The sequence below is a fragment of the Pelophylax lessonae genome, assembly GCF_965119305.1.
Source record: "Pelophylax lessonae genome assembly, chromosome: 7".
Lineage (NCBI taxonomy): Eukaryota > Metazoa > Chordata > Amphibia > Anura > Ranidae > Pelophylax > Pelophylax lessonae.
The window spans coordinates 71112250-71134058 of record NC_138774.1 but is presented as its reverse complement, the minus strand read 5'-3'; the positions used below and the strand labels follow the sequence as shown (position 1 = coordinate 71134058).

At 41.4% G+C, this 21809-nt stretch overlaps 1 protein-coding gene across 1 annotated transcript; it reads left to right on the top strand.

Annotated features, from left to right (window-relative positions):
- Positions 1 to 3142: 3142 nt before the first annotated feature.
- LOC309560935 (uncharacterized protein) lies at positions 3143 to 21425 on the top strand (the record flags this gene model as incomplete). Its single annotated transcript, XM_082264633.1, has 5 exons — positions 3143 to 3185; positions 14721 to 14979; positions 17778 to 17811; positions 20837 to 20957; positions 21027 to 21425. The coding sequence occupies 5 exons, from the start codon at positions 3143 to 3145 to the stop codon at positions 21320 to 21322; spliced, it is 753 nt and encodes a 250-aa protein (XP_082120759.1). The 3' UTR covers positions 21323 to 21425.
- Between the last annotated feature and the right edge of the window lie 384 nt (positions 21426 to 21809).

Below are 21809 nucleotides of genomic sequence, written 5' to 3'. Positions count from 1 at the left end.
TTCCCCTGATTTCTCTGTCAATATCGATTGCATTACTATCAGCCCATCCCCGCATGCCAAGGTCTTAGGTGTTGTTCTGGACTCTGAACTCTCCTTCAAACCCCACATCCAATCGCTGCCCAAATCTTGCCGCCTCAGCCTCCGCAACATCTCCAAAATACGCCCTTTTCTAACCAAAGACACAACAAAGCTCTTAGTTCACTCACTGGTCATTTCACGCCATGACTACTGCAATTCCCTTCTCATTGACATACCTCTACCCAGGCTATCCCCCCTTCAATCCATCATGAATGCTGCCGCCAGACTCATCCACCTTACCAACCGCTCAGTGTCCGCTGCTCCTCTCTGTCAAGCCCTCCACTGGCTTCCGCGCACCCAACAAATTAAATTCAAAATACTTACAACATCTTACAAAGCAATCCACAGCTCAGCCCCTAGCTACATCACTAGCCTAGTCTCAAAATACCAACCTAATCGCTTTCTTCCTTCCTCTCAAAACCTCCTGCTCTCTAACTCCCTCGTCACCTCCTCCCATGCTCGGAATGCCGATGCCAAATCGTCCTTGGTAACATAGGCTGTGGCAGAAGTACACGGAGTAGCTACTATGCCTGACAACCATAATGGCTCAGATTGGTTAGATGCCTATGGCATTTCAGGAGGAGTAGACACAGTGGAAGCACGAGAAGGACCTTCAAAGCCTGACGGTGGCATTATGTTGTCCTTTCCAACTGTGCTCCCTCCAGCCCTTTTTCGGGCAGACATTGCTTTATAGCAAGACAAACTTGAGGTACTACCTTTAAAGTGTACTCAAGGCTAGGGATGATCGAACTTTTCAAAAGTTCAGTTCGACCAGAACACCAGAACTTCCAGAAAGTTCGGCCCGGATTTCAGAACCCCATTGAAATCAATGGGACCCGAACTTCTGTAATAAAAAAAACAAATTTTGAAGCCCTAAAACCCAATAAATGCCCCTAAAAGGTGCCTAGGGTTCTGGGTCATGCCCCAGAGACTATTAATCACACAATAAAAGTTCTTAAAAACTGTCATTTTTGATAGAGAGCCAATTATTGAAAAAATTATTGAAAAAAAAAAAAAAAAGAGATTTCTTTGGATTTAGTGTCTGGGGGGTCTAAAAAGTTTACCTGTGAAATTTCAGCTCTGTAGCATGTCCAGAACCAGAAGTTTGTTTGTATTAGGTCACTTATAGAACAGGGATATGGCTCCGCTATTTTCACACCTTGCCGGTTTTGTAGCAATCGTTTTTTTTTGGGCATTTTTGGGGGGTTATTGGAGGCAGGCATAACATCAGAACTTCTGTGTAGGGGTATATATACACACACATGTATGTATATATACACCTACACATATATAGGTGTGAAAAGAGCAGAACACTGTGCTTGCGCTAATGAAATAATTAACAGGCATATGGCTCCGCTACTATCACACCTATATATGTGTATGTGTATAATACATACAAGTGTGTGTGTATATATACCCCTATACACAAGTTCAGATGTCATGCCTGACTCCAAAGACCCCAAAAAAATGCCCCAAAAAAGCACCTGCAATAACACACCTGGGCATTTTTTTTTGGCGCAGGCGTTTTTTTGGGCATTTTTTTGGGGGTCTTTGGAGGCAGGCAAAACATCTGAACTTGTGTATAGGGGTATATATACACACACATGTATGTATATATACACCTACACATATATAGGTGTGAAAAGAGCAGAACACTATGTTTGCGCTAATGAAATAATTACCAGGCATATGGCTCCGCTCCTATCACACCTATATATGTGTATGTGTATAATACATATAAGTGTGTGTGTATATATACCCCTATACACAAGTTCAGATGTCATGCCTGACTCCAAAGACCCCAAAAAAATGCCCAAAAAAAACGCCTGCAATAACACACCTGTTCTGCCACCCAGTTCTTTCGGATCATACATACACAGTGCATACTCTGTCCTGTCCCCTCTGATGAGCTCAGCGGCTGCAGCAGAACAGAGTATGCACTCAATGTGCATGTGTGGCCCGCAAGAACAGGATGATGCTTCATACCGTGGCACTAGGAGAGTCGGTCCCAAAGGCTGCTCCGCCCCTACAATAACTCAATGAGTGTTTGAAAATAAGGTTTATTTGAGGCAAACTATTTTTCCAAGTCTAATATATGGATATGATTTTTATAGAAATGTAATATATACCCAAATCCCATTGGATGGGTTAGAATAGTAATTGAATGTATTTTGTATAAATGGGGCAATGGTGCTAGTGTTATAAAGAACAGTGGCTTATGTATAATGTATGTATTATGTACATATCATACATATCATATAATCATATTACACCCAAATCATCCTCTCTGCTTCTTTTAAAACCCCCTACTCTAAAGCTCCCTTGTCTCCTCCTCCCATGCACAGCTTCAGGATTTCTCCAGAGCCTCTCCCATCCTCTGGAACTCTCTACCTCAACCTGTCCAGCTATCTCTTACTCTAGCTGCCTTCAGACATCCCCAGAAAAAACTCATCTCTGCAGGGAAGCCTATCACTCCTCCAACTAATCTTTTTTTTTTTTTTTTCCAATAATCTTTTACCACTTCCATCAGCTAATTCCCCACAGTTAAAACCTTTTGTATCACCTGCCTCACCCTATTAGATTGTAAGCTCTTCTGAGCAGGGCCCTCCTAATTCTTTTGTATCTTATTGTATTGTAACTGTATTGTTTCCCTTTTATATTGTAAAATGCTGCATAAACTGTTGGCGTTATATAAATCCTGTATAATAAGTATAATAATAATCATGTCAATTTTTTTTATTATTTTTATTTTCACCTACATTCTTAAGATGGGTACCTTTACAGTACGTCTATCTTTTTTTCGAAAGCTCATTGTAGAGCCAGCCAGGTGAGGGCCCCCATAAGTCATTCTCATGGGATGCAGACATTTAGTAGTATTGCCATCCATCCAGCTGTGTGTGTGATGCTGATGTGAATCAGGCTGGCAGTTGTGGGGGGGGGTTGATGTGTTTTCTTTCTGATAGGATGTCATTGGGATTAAGAGATCAGTCACATTGCTGCATCTCTGCGCTGCCCCCCACTCCCATCTGTCTCTCTCTGTCTCTGATGGAAGATCTGAATGGAGATGGATTCGTCCCCCATACACCAAGGCTACCTCAAGAAATATGGTGAGTGAGCTAGTAGACCATACCGGCCAGCAACCCGTGGTCATTCCTGGGTGCTGAACATTGTGATTACTCTATCTTCTGTGTGTGCCTACAGTGCTTATTGCATAACGTTGTGATCATTTTGTTGAGAATAACCTTTTTCATTTTGGTGACTTAAATATCCATGTTTCATGGGATACTAGCTGGTCTAAGAATTTACCTGTTGAATGAATATCCCAAGCAATCGGGATGTTCATGCTACTGTTTTAAAATATTTAGTTGGAACCCGTTTGGGATCTGGACCCAAAGACTAGCACATCTAGGAATGAAAGCATTTATTATTGTATACCAGATTTTGGAAGCCTGGGGCCTTTTAGTGATGGAAGAATTACTAGTCCCATCTAGTCCATGGGTAGTAGGGGCATCCTTGATTTCCATCACGTTGTCCCATTCCAATCCATACTTTCCATGATCCACAACCACTTTTAATGAAAAACACTGAATCTGTGTAGGAGTCCGATGCAGGTTTGCATTTAGTTATTGTAAATAATCCATCCAGGCTGGTGGTCACACCTTGAGTTCATCACTTGTTATTCAAATATATTAAAGGAGAAGTACAGCTAGAGCTCGTTTGGCTGTACTTCTTCTGTGGATCACATTAGTGCAGATCGTTTTTTACTCATGTGACCTTTTTTCAGCAGACAGTGGCCGAAGTCCGCTGTCTGTTGACATCACAGAGCCGGTCCAAGCTCAGGCAAGATCCCGACCATATGGTCGGGATTCACCCACATGCCTGGACTGGCACCCAGCACAGCCTCTCAGCGAGCCACTGAGAACCTGAGCCAGCCACTCCCGCCCCCTCCACATCCCAGTGTTTCAGTGAGCACGGGAGGCATATAGGAGAGAACTGGTTGCTGATAGTCAACAGCTCTCTGCTCAGGGAGCCCTAAGAACCGAACGATCGGCTGTGTTTGATCGCTCATTCTCAGTGTTAGACAAATGCCGCAAAGTAAGTATGATTAAAAAGAAAAAAAAAAAAAAAGAATTCTGTCTTCTCTTTCAAAGTGATATTAAAGACAATGTTTTTTCTCTTCTTTTTTAAAATAGCAAAATGTACCTGCTCTGTGCAGTGGTTTTGCACAGAGCAGCCCTGATTCTCCTGGTGCTCCTGGTCCCTCCCTCCTGCCAAGTGCCCCCAGAGCAAGCAGTTTGCAATGGGAGCACCCAAGCAGGCTAGCTCCTGAGGTGCTGCTCTGCATGTCCATTCAAACATAGAGCCGCGACTTGGTCACACCCTCTCTCTCTCCTCAATGGCTCACTGGCTGTGATTGATGGCAGTGGGATCCAATGGCTCAGCTAAGGAGGAGGAAGAGACCCTGGACAAGTTTTGAGAGGGTTCCCACTTCATAAGATGTTTTGATGAAGATGAGACCTCCCTCAAATCGCGTCAGACGCATGGGTCCCCTAGATTGGAACACATGCAGTGGATCAGGAAATATGGATCACTGTTCATGTTGATGAGCTTGGTATTTCTAGCTCTTTATGAGTATATATCTGTTTTATGACTGGAATACAAAAGATTTATAAAAGTGATGAGCAAGGTTGGTGCTCCCTCTTTTTTTTTTTTTTTTATCCAATAACGTTTTTATTGAAAAACGTGAAAGATGTACAATACAATCGTATAAACAGACATGAAACATATGCGAATACATTACATAAAGGTTAACATAGAACATCAAATTTCAGAAAATTCAAGAGATTGCAAATTTTAGTGGTATCAAATATAGGTTCAAAAAGAAACAATCTGGTGGAATGTAATATGCTAATGATGATATGTCTTCTGTCTGAGACTTGAATGTATCTCATGTAAAGCTTGGAAGACAGCTTAGCAAATGGGAAGTGGTAAATGCAGCATGGGTGTGTACCAGATGTTTATTTTCTACAGACATTCGCAAGATACCTATAGATAACATAGCATAATATTCGTATTCTTTGTGTTAAGAAGTCAGGAGGGTGTTGGTATTCGCCTAAGAAGTAGAAGGGAATATGGAGTGGGGTGGGGGTGTAGGGGTCAGAGGAAGAGAAGGAAGAAAAGAGAGAAAGAGAGAAGGGAGAGAGAGAAAGAGTAGGATCCCTCGTCTTTTTTTTGTTTTTGTTTCAGCATTGCAATTTGGGCTTCCCCAGTCCCAAGAAGGCTGCAAAGTCTTGCGAACATTTACAAATGAACTGTGGATAAGTAAAGGTCCATTGGTGCTGGAGCATTACTCTTGAGCGCAGGAGGTTGTTCCTTATAGTCGCTAATGGTGAACTCTGACCTGTGTTCAATCCCAACGTAAGCCTTGGCACAGCAAATATTTGGTGTGCAGAGAATTCTGGGAAGTAATCATAAAGATAACCAGATTCTAGAGTGGTTTCCAAGTATATGCAGTTATACTTTAGGCAGTATTTTGTAAAACGTGGCTTTTGCATGCTTGTGATTGTGTGTGAGTTCGGGAAAAGGTGGCTTATACTTGCGTCCAACTAGCTTACAGCTATTTATTACTATGTGTGGCTGTACACTGCAGCTGTCTTTCCTGGGTACAATTTAGCACCCATGTACTTGAGGTCTTATTGTCCATAGTCATAGGCTGCTATCCAATTATAATATAACATAACATAACATAACATAATATAATATAATATAATATAATATAATAATAATGTCTACTTGTATTTATAGTGTTCAGAACTAAAAATGTAACATTTAAGAACAATTTAACTTTTGTTTAGCCAAGTATTAAATAATGCAGATCAATTTTAAATATTACAAAAACAATTACAATAAGTAGAACTACTTAGGGGTAGGGCTACTTTTCTTGTGTTTACCAGGATAATCTCAACTGCTTTGCTTTACCGAGCTGAATGCCCGAAGCTCAGAATATACTGTATTTGCCGGCATATAAGGAGACTGGGCACATAGGATGACCCCCAAATTTTAGAGTTAAAACATAGGTTTTGCGCTATACTCGCCGTATAAGACTACCCCCCTTCTGTACCGTAGCAGAGTATAAAATGTGAGGACTACTTTACATGGCCCAAAACAAACGTCACTATTAATCTCCAGGCAGGGTAAGTACATAAATGTACAGTGCCTTGCGAAAGTATTTGGCCCCCCTTGAACTTTTCGACCTTTTGACACATTTCAGGCTTCAAACATAAAGATATAAAACTGTCATTTTTTGTGAAGAATCAAAAACAAGTGGGACACAATCATGAAGTGGAACAAAATTTATTGGATATTTCAAACTTTTTTAACAAATAAAAAACTGAAGATTTTGCTTTATGTTTTGGATCATTGTCTTGTTGGAAGACAAATCTCTGTCCCAGTCTCAAATCTTTTGTAGACTCCCTCAGGTTTTCTTCCAGAATGGTCCTGTATTTGGCTCCATCCATCTTCCCATCAATTTTAACCATCTTCCCTGTCCCTGCTGAAGAAAAGCAGGCCCAAACCATGATGCTGCCACCACCATGTTTGACAGTGGGGATGGTGTGCTCAGGGTGATGAGCTGTGTTGCTTTTATGCTAAACATAACGTTTTGCATTGTTGCCAAAAAGTTAGATTTTGGTTTCATCTGACCAGAGCACCTTCTTCCACATATTTGATGGTCTCCCAGGTGGCTTGTGGCAAACTTTAAACAACACTTTTGATGGATCTCTTTAAGAAATGGCTTTCTTCTTGCCACTCTTCCATAAAGGCCAGATTTGTGCAGTATACGACTGATTGTTGTCCTATGGACAGAGTCTCCCACCTCAGCTGTAGATCTCTGCAGTTCATCCAGAGGGATCATGGGCCTCTTGGCTGCATCTCTGATCAGTCTTCTCCTTGTATGAGCTGAAAGTTTAGAGGGACGGCCAGGTCTTCGTAGATTTGCAGTGGTCTGATACTCCTTCCATTTCAATATTATCGCTTGCACAGTGCTCTTTGGGATGTTCAAAGCTTGGGAAATCTTTTTGTATCCAAATCTGGCTTTAAACTTCTCCTCAACAGTATCTCGGACCTGCCTGGTGTGTTCCTTCTTCTTCATGATGCTCTCTGCACATTTAGGTCCACATTGGATCATTCAGAGATCCTCACTGAACTTCTGGAGAGAGTTTGCTGCACTGAAAGTAAAGGGGCTGAATAATTTTGCACGCCCAATTTTTCAGTTTTTTATTTGTTAACAAAGTTTGAAATATCCAATAAATTTCATTCCACGTCATGATTGTGTCCCACTTGTTGTTGATTCTTCACAAAAATTACAGTTTTATATCTTTATGTTTAAAGCCTGAAATGTGACAAAAGGTCGAAAAGTTCAAGGGGGCCAAATACTTTCACAAGGCACTGTACTGTACCTATTAAGCTTCAAGGTAAGTACACAGGGTGTAATATCTCAAAGCGCTAGCTGGATGTGCGGGAATACTGTATTGGTATGTACCAGAATATACAGTACCACAAATCACGGTGAGCGATGTATTCTATTATTCAATACAAAGCCTGCTCGGATTGGCAGAGTCAGAGAGGCGGGCTGATGATGTTACTCTCTCTGACCCAGCCAATCCGAGCTGGCTTTATATTAAATAATTAATACATAGCTCACTGTGATTGGCTCAGCAAGGTATACTGTATATAGGCGAAGCTACGGTACATACCGGTACAGTATTCCCGCAAAGCCAGCGCTTTGAGAGATTACACCCTGTGTACTTACCTTGGAGATTAATAGGGACTTTTGTGTACTTATCCAGCTTGGAGATTATTAGGGACCTTTGTGTACTTACCCTGCTTGGAGACTAATAGGGACCTTTGTGTACTTACCCTGCTTGAAGACTAATAGGGACCTTTGTGTACTTACCGTGCTTGGAGATTAATAGGGACCTTTGTGTTCTTACCCTGCTTGGAGAATAATAGGGACCTTTGTGTACTTACCCTGCTTGGAGATTAATAGGGACGTTTGCTTTGGGCCATGTAAAGTAGTCCTCACCTTTTATACTCCACGTATAAGACACCCCCCCCCCCCCTATTTTTGGGGGATGTTTTTAAGGGTAAAAAGTTGTCTTCTATGCCGGCAAATACAGTACATACAGCTAAGAACTAAATGACTCATCTCCCCTCTCTCTCTTCTAAACAGCTCTGCAGAGTTTCAGTAATAAAGATAAAGTGTCACCAGGAGAAAGTACTGCTGTGCTTTCTCTTTAGGAAAACCAGAATGCTCTGCAAAATGATTGTCATGGATGCAGCTACTATAAATAAAGACTGAGGTACCATTTAGAAATATTTGTCCACATTTAACACAGGCTTGATGAAATGGGGTTCATATTTTGTCTATATATTTCTCACATTTTCTAAATGAATACTTGGTATTGAAATTATCCTTGGTATTAATTCTAATCATTTTACACACCACCTCTTTTCTAGAGGAGCAGTACGTGATCCAGCATCATCTTTCCACCCCCTTCAGTGCCTGGGTATATTGTGTGCCCTGCTGAAGATTAGTGTCACTGCTACAGATATAATTGCTTTTTAATCCATAGAAACTGTTCCTGAGCTCTGGAAACGTCCTGTAATCCACACATGTCCGAGAGCTCAGACTGAACATGAGAACGAGAGGGAAGTCAGAGTCTGATAGGTCTAGAGGGACAGAAAGACCTCCGCCGAATGAATATTTCTCAAGCAGTCTAAAGACTCAGGATTCCCTATGTATTGACATTACAGAGAGTTGAGTTCCTTTGGCAAACGTTCTTCTTAAAGGGGTGTATTTATAAAAAATAATTTGCAAAATTGCACGTGTATTTGTTCTGTGCAGATGCTGGCAAAATCAAATTTTGTCTGGTGTTCTTCATTCAAAAAAAATAGTGGGGATCGGGAAAATACTGCATTATGGCCACTAGATGGAGCTTATGATCATAGCAAATAAATACTTGTTTTCTATATGAGCCAATGGTGCTCCAGGTGATCAGGGACAAGGAGATGGATAAAAAAAAACAAGAGAGAAAGTTTTTTTTCTAAGTTTTCTAAGTTTTCAGTTGTACATAAACTCGCAAATGTTAGTTTGCTGGATGCCAATCCCAGAGTCAAGCAACCTATATTAGCACATGTGGAGAATATGTCTCCACAAAGAGTGTGGGTGGTCACACTTGATGCTCATCTGGGTTTTCTGGTGTTGCGGGCAGGTTCAGTGGACAATGGTAAAGTCATGAGGCCCAAAAATGAAACCAATGTGTGGTCAGTAGAGGCGCCCAATAAATAAAAAGATGCTTCCAAGTGGATTCTTTAGGAGGGTCCATATTTATTGATCATAAGACGTGTTAAAACACCATCAGTGCATTTTGTGGCTCTTTAGTTGACACTTCATCAGGAAAATGTGTTCAGTACACTTTATTGGGTGGGACCTTCCTCAACCCACTGTATAATGTATTGCTGTGGGAGCGCATATATAAATACTGACCTTCCTGAAGAACCCACTTAGAAGCACCTTTTAATTAACCACTTCCGCCCCGCCTAACGTAGATTTACTGCGGCACTCTGCCGCTTACAAGCAAAGCGACGTAAACCTACACGAGACTGTAGGGGGCGAGCGCACGCCGCTGGCAGCGCGCTCCCGCCCCCGCCCCAGCGCATGTGACCAGCTGCTCCGATGGCCGCCGGCCACTCGCAATTTCCCGCAGGAGAGGGAGAAAGACAGACGGCTGATGTAAACACAGCTATCTGTCATTCTCCCTGAAGTAAGCACAGAGGCTATGCGATCCTGCTATATAGGATCGCATGTCTCTGTGGTTACTTCACTAGCCACGCCCCCTGACAGTTAGAATCACGCCCCCTAGGGACACACTTGACTCCTTGATCACTAATAAAGTTAACCCCTTCCCTGCCAGTGTAATTTTTACAGTAACAGTGCATATTTATAGCACTGATTACTGTAGTAATGTCACCGGTACCCCAAAAAGTGTCAAAAATGTCAGTCAGGGGTCCGATCTGTCCGCCGCAATGTCGCAATCCCGCAAAAAAATTGCAGATCGCCGCCATTACTGGTTAAAAAAAAAACAATAAAAATGAAATAAATCTTTCCCATAGTTAGTAAACGCAATAACTTTTGGGCACACCAATCAAAATACGCTTATTGCAATTTTTTTTACCAAAAATATGTAGCAAAAAAAAAAATTGGTCTAAAATGTTAAAAAACTTTGATTTTTACATTTTTTTTTTTTTGAGAATTTCATATAAAAAAATGTGAAAATATTGTTATTTCAGGTCATTGAGCAGCCAAATCCTTCGGGGCTAAAGTGGTTAATGGACATCTCTGCTGACCACACATTGGTACCATTTAGGGGTCTCATCTCCTTTACAATGGTTTCCTATGATCTTCACTCATAATGCAATATTTTCCTGATTCTTGAATAAGGAACATATGACTTGGAGAGAAAAAAGGCTAGTAACTTTTGGTTTTGGTGGCATTGACACAGAACAAATGCACATCCAGTTTCACGGGACAAATAGCTCCTTGATTTTTTTCTATAACCTAAAATTGAAATAGTACTAATGCATTCCTTTAATAATAAGCTGTCACTAGAACGTTGCATCTTGTGCCCCTGCAGCCCCTTTTACTGTAAAATACCTGGAGATCTTGCTAGTTCCCCTGTCTAACTATCAGTACACCAAGCACGGAATCAGATCCATGCTGGTGTGGTCAGTTTTTGTTCTTGATCGGAGTTACAGGATGCCATGCCAAAGCACGACATACCTGTACTTCCGTGGTCAGCTTTGCTGCCATGCCCACTTGTGAGAAGGGTGCAGCGTGGTGTACCGTTGGGGATAAATCACACAGAGACCCAGAGTAGTGCAAAAGTATATCAATGTCAAGTTCCAGCAAACAGTAACAGGGCCTTTAAGGCAAACACTCAACTGTTCGGCTCCACTTACAGAGAACTACTGAGGAAGAATTTTGATAATGTTTGATGATGCTAACAACGCCTGCAGAGAGGTGCCATAATGCAATCTTGCTGATCCACACCCAAGAGGGAGACTTCTGCAAGCAGTGAGTAGGCTTAAACCCTGCACTGTCCCTACCTCTAGATCCCTACCCCTCCCTGGCACTAACCACTCTCCATGATAGACAGGAAACCTGTTCCTGTGCTAGCCACTTTGCGAAATGTGTGCCAACCCCGGGAATCAGTGTAAATAGGTACTGCCCTCACTAAAGATGGGCACAGGGATCAGTCAGGGCAGTAGAGTCCAATCAGACAGTTGTTTCCCTGCTGTCACAGGAAGCTGCAAGGGAAATACATTCCTTTTACCTTCCTTCCCCTCCTGTATTGCCACTGTGATCCAGCACCACCTACAGACAGGAGGATGGACTACACCTGCCTACACCCTGTTCAGCCCTGCTGCATCAGTAGCCTGCTGGAGAGTGGACTGTAGAAGGGAAAACCTTTTGGAACCCAAGGTACACAGATTGGGAACATACTTGTCTGCTTTGTCTTTCCCCTCTGCTAAAGGAGACACGCTCTCCACACTCAGGGAAGGGACAGAAAGGCAGGCTGAATATGACCACTGAATTTGGTATATAATAGATTTTTATTAAAAGAGAAAGGTTTCTAAAGCTCAAGAAATGTATTTGGACTAATCTGCTATGATTTTTTTTTTTTTGGTTGACTTCACAAATTGAAAGGCCCTGTGACAACTTATCAAATTACAACGAAATATTGATTTAATCTTCAAAGAAATGTAAAATGTAACTTTCTTAAATTGTTTTAAAAAAATTGAAAAAATGAATCAACTCAAAGAAACGAAGACCTTACATTAAAGACTCTATAGAGAAAATACAGTATTATATCATGTACCCAAGAACAACTTAAAGTACAAAAAAAAAACCATAGTCATCTGGTTCACATTACACTTTGTCTCTTAAAAGCTCATCTTCTTTTAGCTGTAAATTTGTAAAAAAAATTGGTGCAACCTACATATCTGTAAAACTGTTTCCTATATCTCCTAGTATAGTCAGTCTAGGTCACATGGGCTCTGCCTAGAAATGAAAATTGTTTTCAGTCAGCTGTGAGATAAGAGGATCAAAGGGCTGTCCCATATACGTGCATCAATACTTATGGACTTTATTTTAGTCAAATTGGGAAAATAAAGACTTAGAAAATGTTTTTCATATTTACAAATTGGTGGATTTCTCCTTTATTCCTGTTTTAATGACATCTTATAATTTTAGAATTTATCTCACTTTTAGGGCCTTTTCCTTGCTGTTCTAGTGTGTTACGTTACATAATACTCTTTGTGTTTTGTGTTAATGTACGTTGTGTCACACTTTACCGTGCATTGCAGTAAGGCACCACCCCAAAAAGAACAAAAAAATGTACAAGCACTAAGAATTTGCAATGCATAGTGCCTCAGAAGTGCGCTTCGGCCAAAGTCTCAGTGACAATGAAAAATAGATAGGGTAAATTTCCCCACTAGGGACACAAACAGCAATTAAACCTGAGCAAAATCTATCCCGCACCTTCACCTTTCATGCTTTGAAGAGGGTGCACAGCTAGTACTGTGAGAATCCAAATTTCCAAAAATGGGCCGCACACCAGAGGTTACAGATCTGAAATGTTATGCAAACTAAGATCTCAGTAAAGATTTGAGATCTGTAACCTCTGGTGTGCTGGCTATTTTTGCAATTTAAGCAATAAAAAACATTTATTGGATATACAAAAAGTATATCTGTTCCACCTCTGTTGTCCTTTGTTCTGGTAGAGGGCACTGGTGCTGGGAAAGGTTTCAGTGACCCAAGCTGCAGGGCACATGGATGATCTTACACACAGCCAAAAAACCTTGTTTATCCATACAATGGTATACATTAACCACTTGCCGCCAAAGGACATCCCTGTACGTCCTTGAGTTGCAGTGTTTATACTGGGACGATGCCTGCAGTTACAGGCAACATCCTGGTGCTCTTTTTTGTAAAAGTGATCCAGCAGCTAATTAGGATCTCTTTAAAGGCAGCGGGAAGGGGTACCCCCCCCTGCCGCCTTTCCAGGCTCTTCTGTCCCACCATGGCTGACAATAGAGATCATGGAGGACAGCCAGGAAGGTCCTCGATCATCTCTATGGTCTAAGAAACTAGAAGTGATGAGTATTTTATTACTTCTGGTTTTAGTTTTGTGTTTACTGGCTGGGTGCCAGCTAGTAAAGCAGCCGATCAGACTGTTCTGTGTCTGATCAGCTGCATTGGAAGCCAGAGGAGTGGACTGGGGTCTAATAGTACCTGTTACTACCTATTGATGTCACAAAGCATGTTTACAATCCTTATGACAGCAATAAAATGAATCAGAAAATAAATTTAAAGAAACAGTGTAAAAATAAAATAAAATGTAAAAAAAATATTTAAGCACCCCTGTTTTCCCATGTTTGCAAGCAAAGGCGAAAGCACGCATATGTTAATGGTGTTTGCACCACACATGTGAGGTATTGCTGCAAACAGTGTAGCGAGACAAATAATTCTAGCACCAGATCTCCTGTGTAACTCTAAACTGGTAACCTGCAAAGGCTTTGAAAGCGTAACCTATGGAGATGTTTAGGTCCTGTAGTTTGGTGCTGTTCCACGATTGTACACAATTTTAAGTATTAATTTACTCGACGTAGCTTCATCTTTTATATTTTTGCAAACGGTTGGGTATTTATATTGTGTTTTGCGCATTAAAACTTTTTCCCAAAAAAGTGCGTTTGAAAAACTGCTGTGCAAATATTGTGAGACATAAAAATATGCAACGTCCACCATTTTATTCTATAGGCTCTCTGCTTAAAAAAATCTATATATATATATACACACACACACACACACACCGTATATAATATTTGGTGGTCCAAAGTAGGTTTTTAGCAAAACAAATGATGATTTTTTTTACATGTAGCAGAGAAGTGTCAGCATAGGCTTGGGAGGCAAGTGGTTAAAAGTCTGCATCCACTAACATGTTTCAACCCTAAGAAAAAGATCTTAATCATAGCTTTGACTTATGACCCTTTTTTACAAAACAGAGGGGGTTCCCCTAATTGGGACTTTTTAGGCACAAAGGTATATTGAACCGATCAAAAAATATATATAATGTATTGATCAAAAAATTATTTATTTATTGCATATAGGAAAATAAAGATAAAAACATGTAGAAGCATCGAACAGATATGTGATATACAACCATGCACTAGAACTTTGAACCCGACATGTTTCGAAGATAACAAATTTTTCTTCTTCTTCAGGGGTAGTTCATGACAGTGCTCTATCAATAGAAAAATATGAATATGAATACCATATAACATTGATGATTTAGCTTTAGATATGCTAAACACATTTGGGAAGCACTCCACTGTGCTATCTGTGTGTGCTTTTTTAAGTAGTCGTATGGTTATGGTTATGGTAAGATCAAAACAATGCTTTATAAATGGGCCTCCTAAGCATGAATTCTGACATGTTGCTATGGGTTAGTGCACTTTCAGATTAGCAACACCTCGTGAGTTTCTTGTCAAATAAGGCATACTGTATGTTTCTCCATCCATAGGTGGATTCCTTTTCAAGCAGTGGAAAGAAAGATATCTCCAACTCACACAGGAAGGTAGCCTTCTCGTGTCCCGGGATGCCGATTCCTCAGCTGACCTGGAGATCCCATTACTCTCTCGATGCCAAGCAATATTAGAGGGCACTGAGCTGGGAGAAATGCCCAAGCTGCCAGCTGGCACACAGAAGAGCAGCTGTTTAGGATTGTCTCTGAGCGATGGGAGAACACTACTGCTCCTGGCTCCGGATTCACAGGAATGCAGGTATTTGGACAATTAGCAGACCTGGACTATTGATCTAATTGCTTATAGTTTGGTCTGAAGGACTGGGACTAGCCTTCCTCAACCAGAGTTCCTCCAGAGGTTGCTTAGGGTTCTTTGAGCAAAGAACAATGTTTTTCCTCTAGGTGACAACAATGATCTTTTAGCTATCTGTAAGAGAGGGATTATTTCCACCACGGACCACCATGCTTCCCATTGATCATCACATTACATCACATGTACAGTGATCTGTATATATAGTAATTATTAGCAGACATTCCCTGAAACTGAAAAAGACTAATGTTAAATTTCATTGGCTATGCAACCCAATGATAGTCAGTAAAGTAGAATTCCAGGCATGGTTATTTTACACATAATTACACTGGTTCAGTTTGAATCAATGTAACTATGCATATACCAAACCTGGCCAATGCGCCTGGAAATCACTGAAGTAAACATTGCTACTGCAGTGATCTCCACTCACATCTGGGTACAAGGCCGAGTGGTTGGCCTGCTGCAATGTGATCATAGGAGGATGGCTGCTTGGCACTGGTGCCATTCAGAGGATGCTTTGCACTCTCTCAATGAATGCAACAAGTTCTCTGATTGGACAAGAGGGATAGAGGGGCTTGCTCTTCACTTCATTCAATCAGAGAATGCTTTGAATTCATTTAGAAAATGCAAAGCATTCAATGAATGGTGTCTGTGTTGAGTGTCCCACCTCCTGTGTTCACAGTGCAGCAAGCCAGCTGCTTGGCATGGTACCCAGATTCGAGTGGAGATAACTGGAGCAGCGCTGTCTTCTTCTTTGATTTCCAGTTTCCAGAGGCATCAACCAGCTATATTTACAGTATAGCTAGTTATATTGGTAACTGTGTAGCTACATGTTTACATGCTTTAAAGAGTTAGTAAACTACCACTAGAAAAAAAATAAAGTGCCCCCCCCCCCTGCAGGGTAATATACTAGTATGAACCGCATACTTACAGACTTACTACAGCAGATTCCGCCCGCGCAGGGCTGACATAGATCCCCGGCGCTGCCATCTTCACCTGGACTTCCTTACGGGTTCGCAGGCTCTGGCTGTATGAATGGCCAGGGCCATAGTGACATTACTCCCGCATGTCAGCGTGGGAGCCCTCCGGCACGAAGCTCTGAATGTACAGCACGAGTATGCCGTCCATTAAGAGCACATGGTCAGGTGATGTCATCAGCAGCATTGCTTATGAATATCTACTAAACAGTTGCAAGTTTAGGAGATATTTACTTTACCTACAGGTAAGCCTTATTATAAGCTTACCTGTAGGTACAAGTTCAAAAAAGGAGTTTACCTCCACTTTAAGCAAGTAATTAGGGCTTTTAGATAGATTTATATTTCAAATAAAAAATATTGATTAGGTATGCAGGGTGGAGCAAACAAGGGTTTTATTCTCTCTTTGGAGATCAGCTTAAAAATGGAAGCAAAGGCAATTTTTCTTCATCTGAAGCAATCTGTGCCTATAATAAGTTTGCCTTATATTTTACATATTTGCTGTGCAGCTGACATTTTTGATTTATCAGGCACAATATCTCAGTCCTGATCTGGGGAACAGATCATTTAGGCCAGTGATGGCGAACCTTTTTGTGCCCAAACTGCAACACAAAACCAACTTATTTATTTCAAAGTGCCAACACTGGTGATCATCGCTCACCCCAAGAGGGATTGCAGTCAGTTCAGCACTCACCTGGCTTTGGCAACAAGTGTTGGTGTGCCTGGCATCAGCTTCTCCTTTTTTGCCCTCCTCACTCTCAATCGTGTCCTCTCAGCATTGTCCTCTCGCTCCTCTCTAGCTGGTTCAACTCCAGGGGCTGTTGTGGCTTGGGTTCTCTCTCTCCCTTCTGATTCAGAACCACTCCAGCCTCCTCTTACTCTTGTCTCCACACTCCTCTCACTCTTCCTCTCCCTTCTCCCTCAGCCCTTTTTTTCCCGGGCTCCAGGCTCTCCCTCCTCTTATTTTCACAGTGCATGCTGGGGATGTAGTTTTCCTTTAAGTAATTAAAATGGAGCCATAGTCTTTAGGGACTACATGTCGCATGGTGCACTTGTCCTGGCTTCTCATTGGTCCCTAGCTGCAGCCAATGAGAAGGCAGGAGGAATCAGAGCGGGCGGTGATACCGGCAAGTGCTGCTTAGTCCTTTGATGCTTGACAGAAGAAGGGGGCAAGCAGAGGAAATACACTGACAGCCCGTGCTTGCCTCTTCCCTTTTTACAGCGCTGATGCACTTCTCACTCCCACAGCTGCTGTAAGTGTTCACCGTGCTGGGGGGAATTAGAGAGCGCGGCCAAGTGCGGCAGCTGGCACCCGCTACATAGTTCTATGGCTGGTCAGCGTGCACTCTTCTTCTGAGTATAGCGCGTGTGCCCACAGAGAGGACTCTGCGTCCCAGCTATGGCACGCGTGCCTTGGATTCGCCAATGCTGATTTAGGCTGTAGGATGTGTTACAATAACGTTGGCACTTTAATAAAAGGAGTTAAACTGAAGTCAGACACTAGGCAAGCTATATATGTAAAATACCAGTAAGGATAAAATTGTGTTTAGCAAATCAGGGATGCATATAAGTAAATGTACTCCCTATTGTATACAACTTTATACATGCAGTATCCTATATATATGTGACTTTATACAGTTTATATCCTTATCCTGCACCAACACTGCATTAAGTTAGCAGAATTTATAGAATATTGTACTTAGTATATGACATAACAGTTCTGTTAATAGATTTATAATAATGACTTTAATCCTTTTACTGTTTCTTTTGTAGCAAATGGATAAATATCTTACGGAAAGTGAAAGAGGTCAGTAAAACCAAATTTTTGCCATACTGAATAACTTTGTTTCCACCTTTAAAATATATATTTTTATATTATACAGTAGGCACAATTAACAATGCTGTATTACATGGATTTTTCAGCCATGTCATTTTTAAAACTTATTGGGCTTTGCTTTGGAGCTGAAAATAACTGTCCTTTTTTTAAAAAGAAGTATGCTTATCCTGGTGTTTTCGCTTTGTAAATTGTGCTTCTGTGTATTATTGTATCTTTGTCCTCTGAGTAAATAATATGTTCTGCCCGAATATATGGCATTTAATCATCTTGGTTTTATAGAAAGGTGATATAGGCAGTGACGTTGGGTGGCAGTTCCCAGGAGTAGCAGACACTATCTGTAAAAGAACTCAGCTAAGTATTTATTTTGCCACAACATAACCCCAATGGAAAATGTAAAAAATCTGTACAATTTTGGGGCGGTTTAAAGCTATCTGGCAGAAAAACTTCTTGCTGCCCATAGCAAATATTCAAAATCATTGGTTCATTTGCAGACCAGAACTAGAGAAATGGCAGTTGGAAGATCATTTCTTGCTTTGGACATAGAATTTTGTCCACTTTTTATACATAATCCCCTAATCTTGGCAACAATTACAATAACTGTAAGGCCTCATTCACTCCCAGTCCCACAGCTTGTTTTATTATGCAGACTGGTGTCCATTGTAGTGATCGACCGATATCATTTTTTTTATTGCCGATACCGATATTTTGATCATTGCATATCAGTATCGGCCGATATTTTCGTACATTAAATTTTTTTTTTTTTTGACAGGTACTCTTGTGGAGGGATCTGGAGGTCTAAAAGTCCCCAAACCCCTCCTCTGTACTTAAAAGCATTTAAAACGTCAAGTTTGGCTGTTTTGAATGCTGTCATTTTTTTGAATTTGGCGCAGAGTACCCGGAAGTGATGTCATGAAATCACTTCCGGATTTTTACATGGAAACCCGATCAGAGCCGAATGCGGCTTTGATCGGGTCATCGGCAGCCATGCAGGCTGGTTTCCCGGGTCTCCCAGTGGGATGGGAGACCCGGGTGAGCCACGGAAGGTGGCGGGAAATTGGGGGGGCGTCCCATCCTGCTCCTTGTAATGACAGCCGAGCAGCTTCTCAGCCGCATCTGTTGTCATTACAAGTCAGCCGACAGTCGGCTATGGACGCCGGTATCGGGGTGATGCCTCTAGCTGCAGGCATCATTCCGGTACAAGCACTTTCCTGAAATATCGGCAATATCAGTAACCTCAGGGGACGATTCCGATATATCGGGGAAAGTGCATATCGGCCCCCCAATAATCAGTTGATCCCTAGTCCATTGTATATGGGTGGTGCCTTGTGTTGTTTTTTTAATTTTAATTGAAATATCATTCAACGCAGTGTAGTGACTGATGGTGACTTCAGGTGAGCTGTGGTGCATTACGGAAAAATGCAGCATACAGTCTACCTTAAGGCAGTGCTGTGATGTGAACATGGTGCATGGGAAACAATTGTGCCCTAGCAATGAGCCTGTGTTGATCTGTGTAGAATAAGGCAGGTTCCCGCATATAACGTGAATGACCCCTAATCACTTTGAAGTGATGGTAAAGGCTTTCTTTCTTTTTTTTTTTTTTAAATAACAAACATGTCATACTCACCTGCCCTGTGCAGTGGTTTTGCACAGAGCAGCCCACATCTTCCTCTTTTCGGGTCCTCAGCGCTCTTGGCCCCTCCCTCCTGCAGTGTGCCCCCAGAGCAAGCAGCTTGCAATTTGGGCATCCAAGCAGGCTCATTCCTGAGCCGCTTCTCTGCTTGTCCATTCACACACAGAGCCACAGCTTGGCCCCGCCCCTCATTCTCATTGGCTCACTAGCTGTGATTGACTGCAGTGGGAGACAATGGCTCCTGCCGCTGTCCCGAGGCTCTCGGGCACATCGCTGGATTGAGATGCGGCTCAGGTAGGTATTAGGGGGGCTGCTGCACAGAGATGGTTTTTACCTTCATGTATAGAATGCATGAACATAAAAAACCTTTAGTTTTTAGAACTATTTTGAATCAGCTTTTAAAAGATTTAAAAAAATGTATCAAGGCAACTCACTGCTATCAGTTTTAATTGTTTTAATGGGAGAAGTGGGTTACCTTGAATCATTCAATCTGTTTAGCAATTCATAGTTGGTTAAAATTCCATTTGGTGAGATTTGGGCTTCTCTGCATTCTCCAGAATCTTGTCAGAAGAATGGTGCAGTACAGAAGCCAGAGGTAAGGTGAGTATATTACCCACATTTTATACCCATAGTTTTTAATTTTAATGTAGTATTTAGGCATTAAGGAGGGGCCCATCAAATAATGGACATACCTTGTTTGTAGTGCAAGGCCCAATTTAAGGTGAAATCAGACCATTGACACTGTAACGTAGTGTCAGCCTCAGACAAATGAGCAGATGTCACGGCACTGTGTACTTCCTTGGCTTGTAGTGTAATGTAACAAAAATTTAAATTGAAGTGCCACACCACTGCTAAGAGGCCAAATACAACAATATTCCACTAAAAGTCAGGGGTACAATCAAAAACGTAGCCAACGTATTTTGGGGTCCTAGAGCGCCACCTTCATCAGGACTAGAAAGAACATAAGACGATCTCTATAACAATCTGATATCAATACAATATTCCCACCACTGGGTCATAATCAAAACTTAAATTAAAAAACGTATTGACTATTACTATAGACTATTAGGTTTCAAATATGACCCCATAGAGGACTGTATTCATAACAGAGTTTTATGTACATATTCGTATGTTCTTTCTAGCCCTGATGAAAGGGGTTGCTCTTGGCCCCCTAAAATACTTTGTGGATTGTACCCCTAACTTATAATAAAGTTGTATCTTGACCTCTTAGCAGTGGTGCGGAATTTCAGTTTACATTTTTGTTACATAAAAATAGCATTCCCAGAAAGTTTACCATATTAATAGTTACTACTTTTACTAGTTATTGTCTTTCTGTAGAAGACAAATCTCTAAAATTTCTTCTAGAGCCTGTACCAGCCTCCACTCTCCCCAACCAGCTGCATGCTCCACACTGCATCCCCCATCCGAAGATGCTGTTTTAGTGAAATTTCCAGCCAAAGTAAGGATAAAACTCAGGAGAAGGAAGGTAGGTGATACCTTTACTGTGAGTATTTTTTTTATAGTAGCTCTCATTAACTCCTGTTGCTTCTTACAGGTAGAGCAGCTCACTGTAAAGAGAAGTGCCCCCCTCACTGCCTCCGCCATGGCTCCCAGCTGCACTGGGGTGTGAAGACGGCATGTGTGCTTATGGGTGGAGCTGCAGCTGGACCAACCCTGGGATACATGGTCACTTCAAGTCATGGAGCCCGTGTTGTTGAACCCGCTTCTCCAGATTTTCGGGAGTTAGGTTATCACCCCTCAGCAGATGCAGAGGGCGGCCAGTACGATGTGGATTTTGAGGGTATAGACCAGGATTTCAATGCTTTTGATTTCGGTGGATTTGCCTTTTAAAGATATTTCTGTTTGTAACCCCCAAAGTAAGACTACATTGCTCTTCTTGGATCCTGATATTGGTCAAGGACAGTGGGAAAACTGCTTCACATCCCTGAAAAATGTGTATTTTTTTTTTTTGTTTTTTTTACAGAGGTAAAATTTTGTTCTAGACCATAAGAACTTTCCTTGGTGGATTAATTATTATTTTTTTTTAGTGCAAAGCAAGCAAGTTATTAACCTTTCTAAAAGAACTATCTCTTTCAAGATTAAACCAACCTGAAAGATGTCCCTTAAACTCTAAAACACCTTCCCTCTACCTGTACCCCTAACACCTATTTGAATCACTAATTTAATTTCAATCCTAATGGTTTAACTAAACCCACTACAAGCAGTACCAAACTTTATAAAACTATCAGCACTGAGCACATGATGCTAAAAACAACAATTGGTCAAAGGATGCAACAACATTGAGCATTGTTAGGTGATCAATGTAGCTTAATGCACC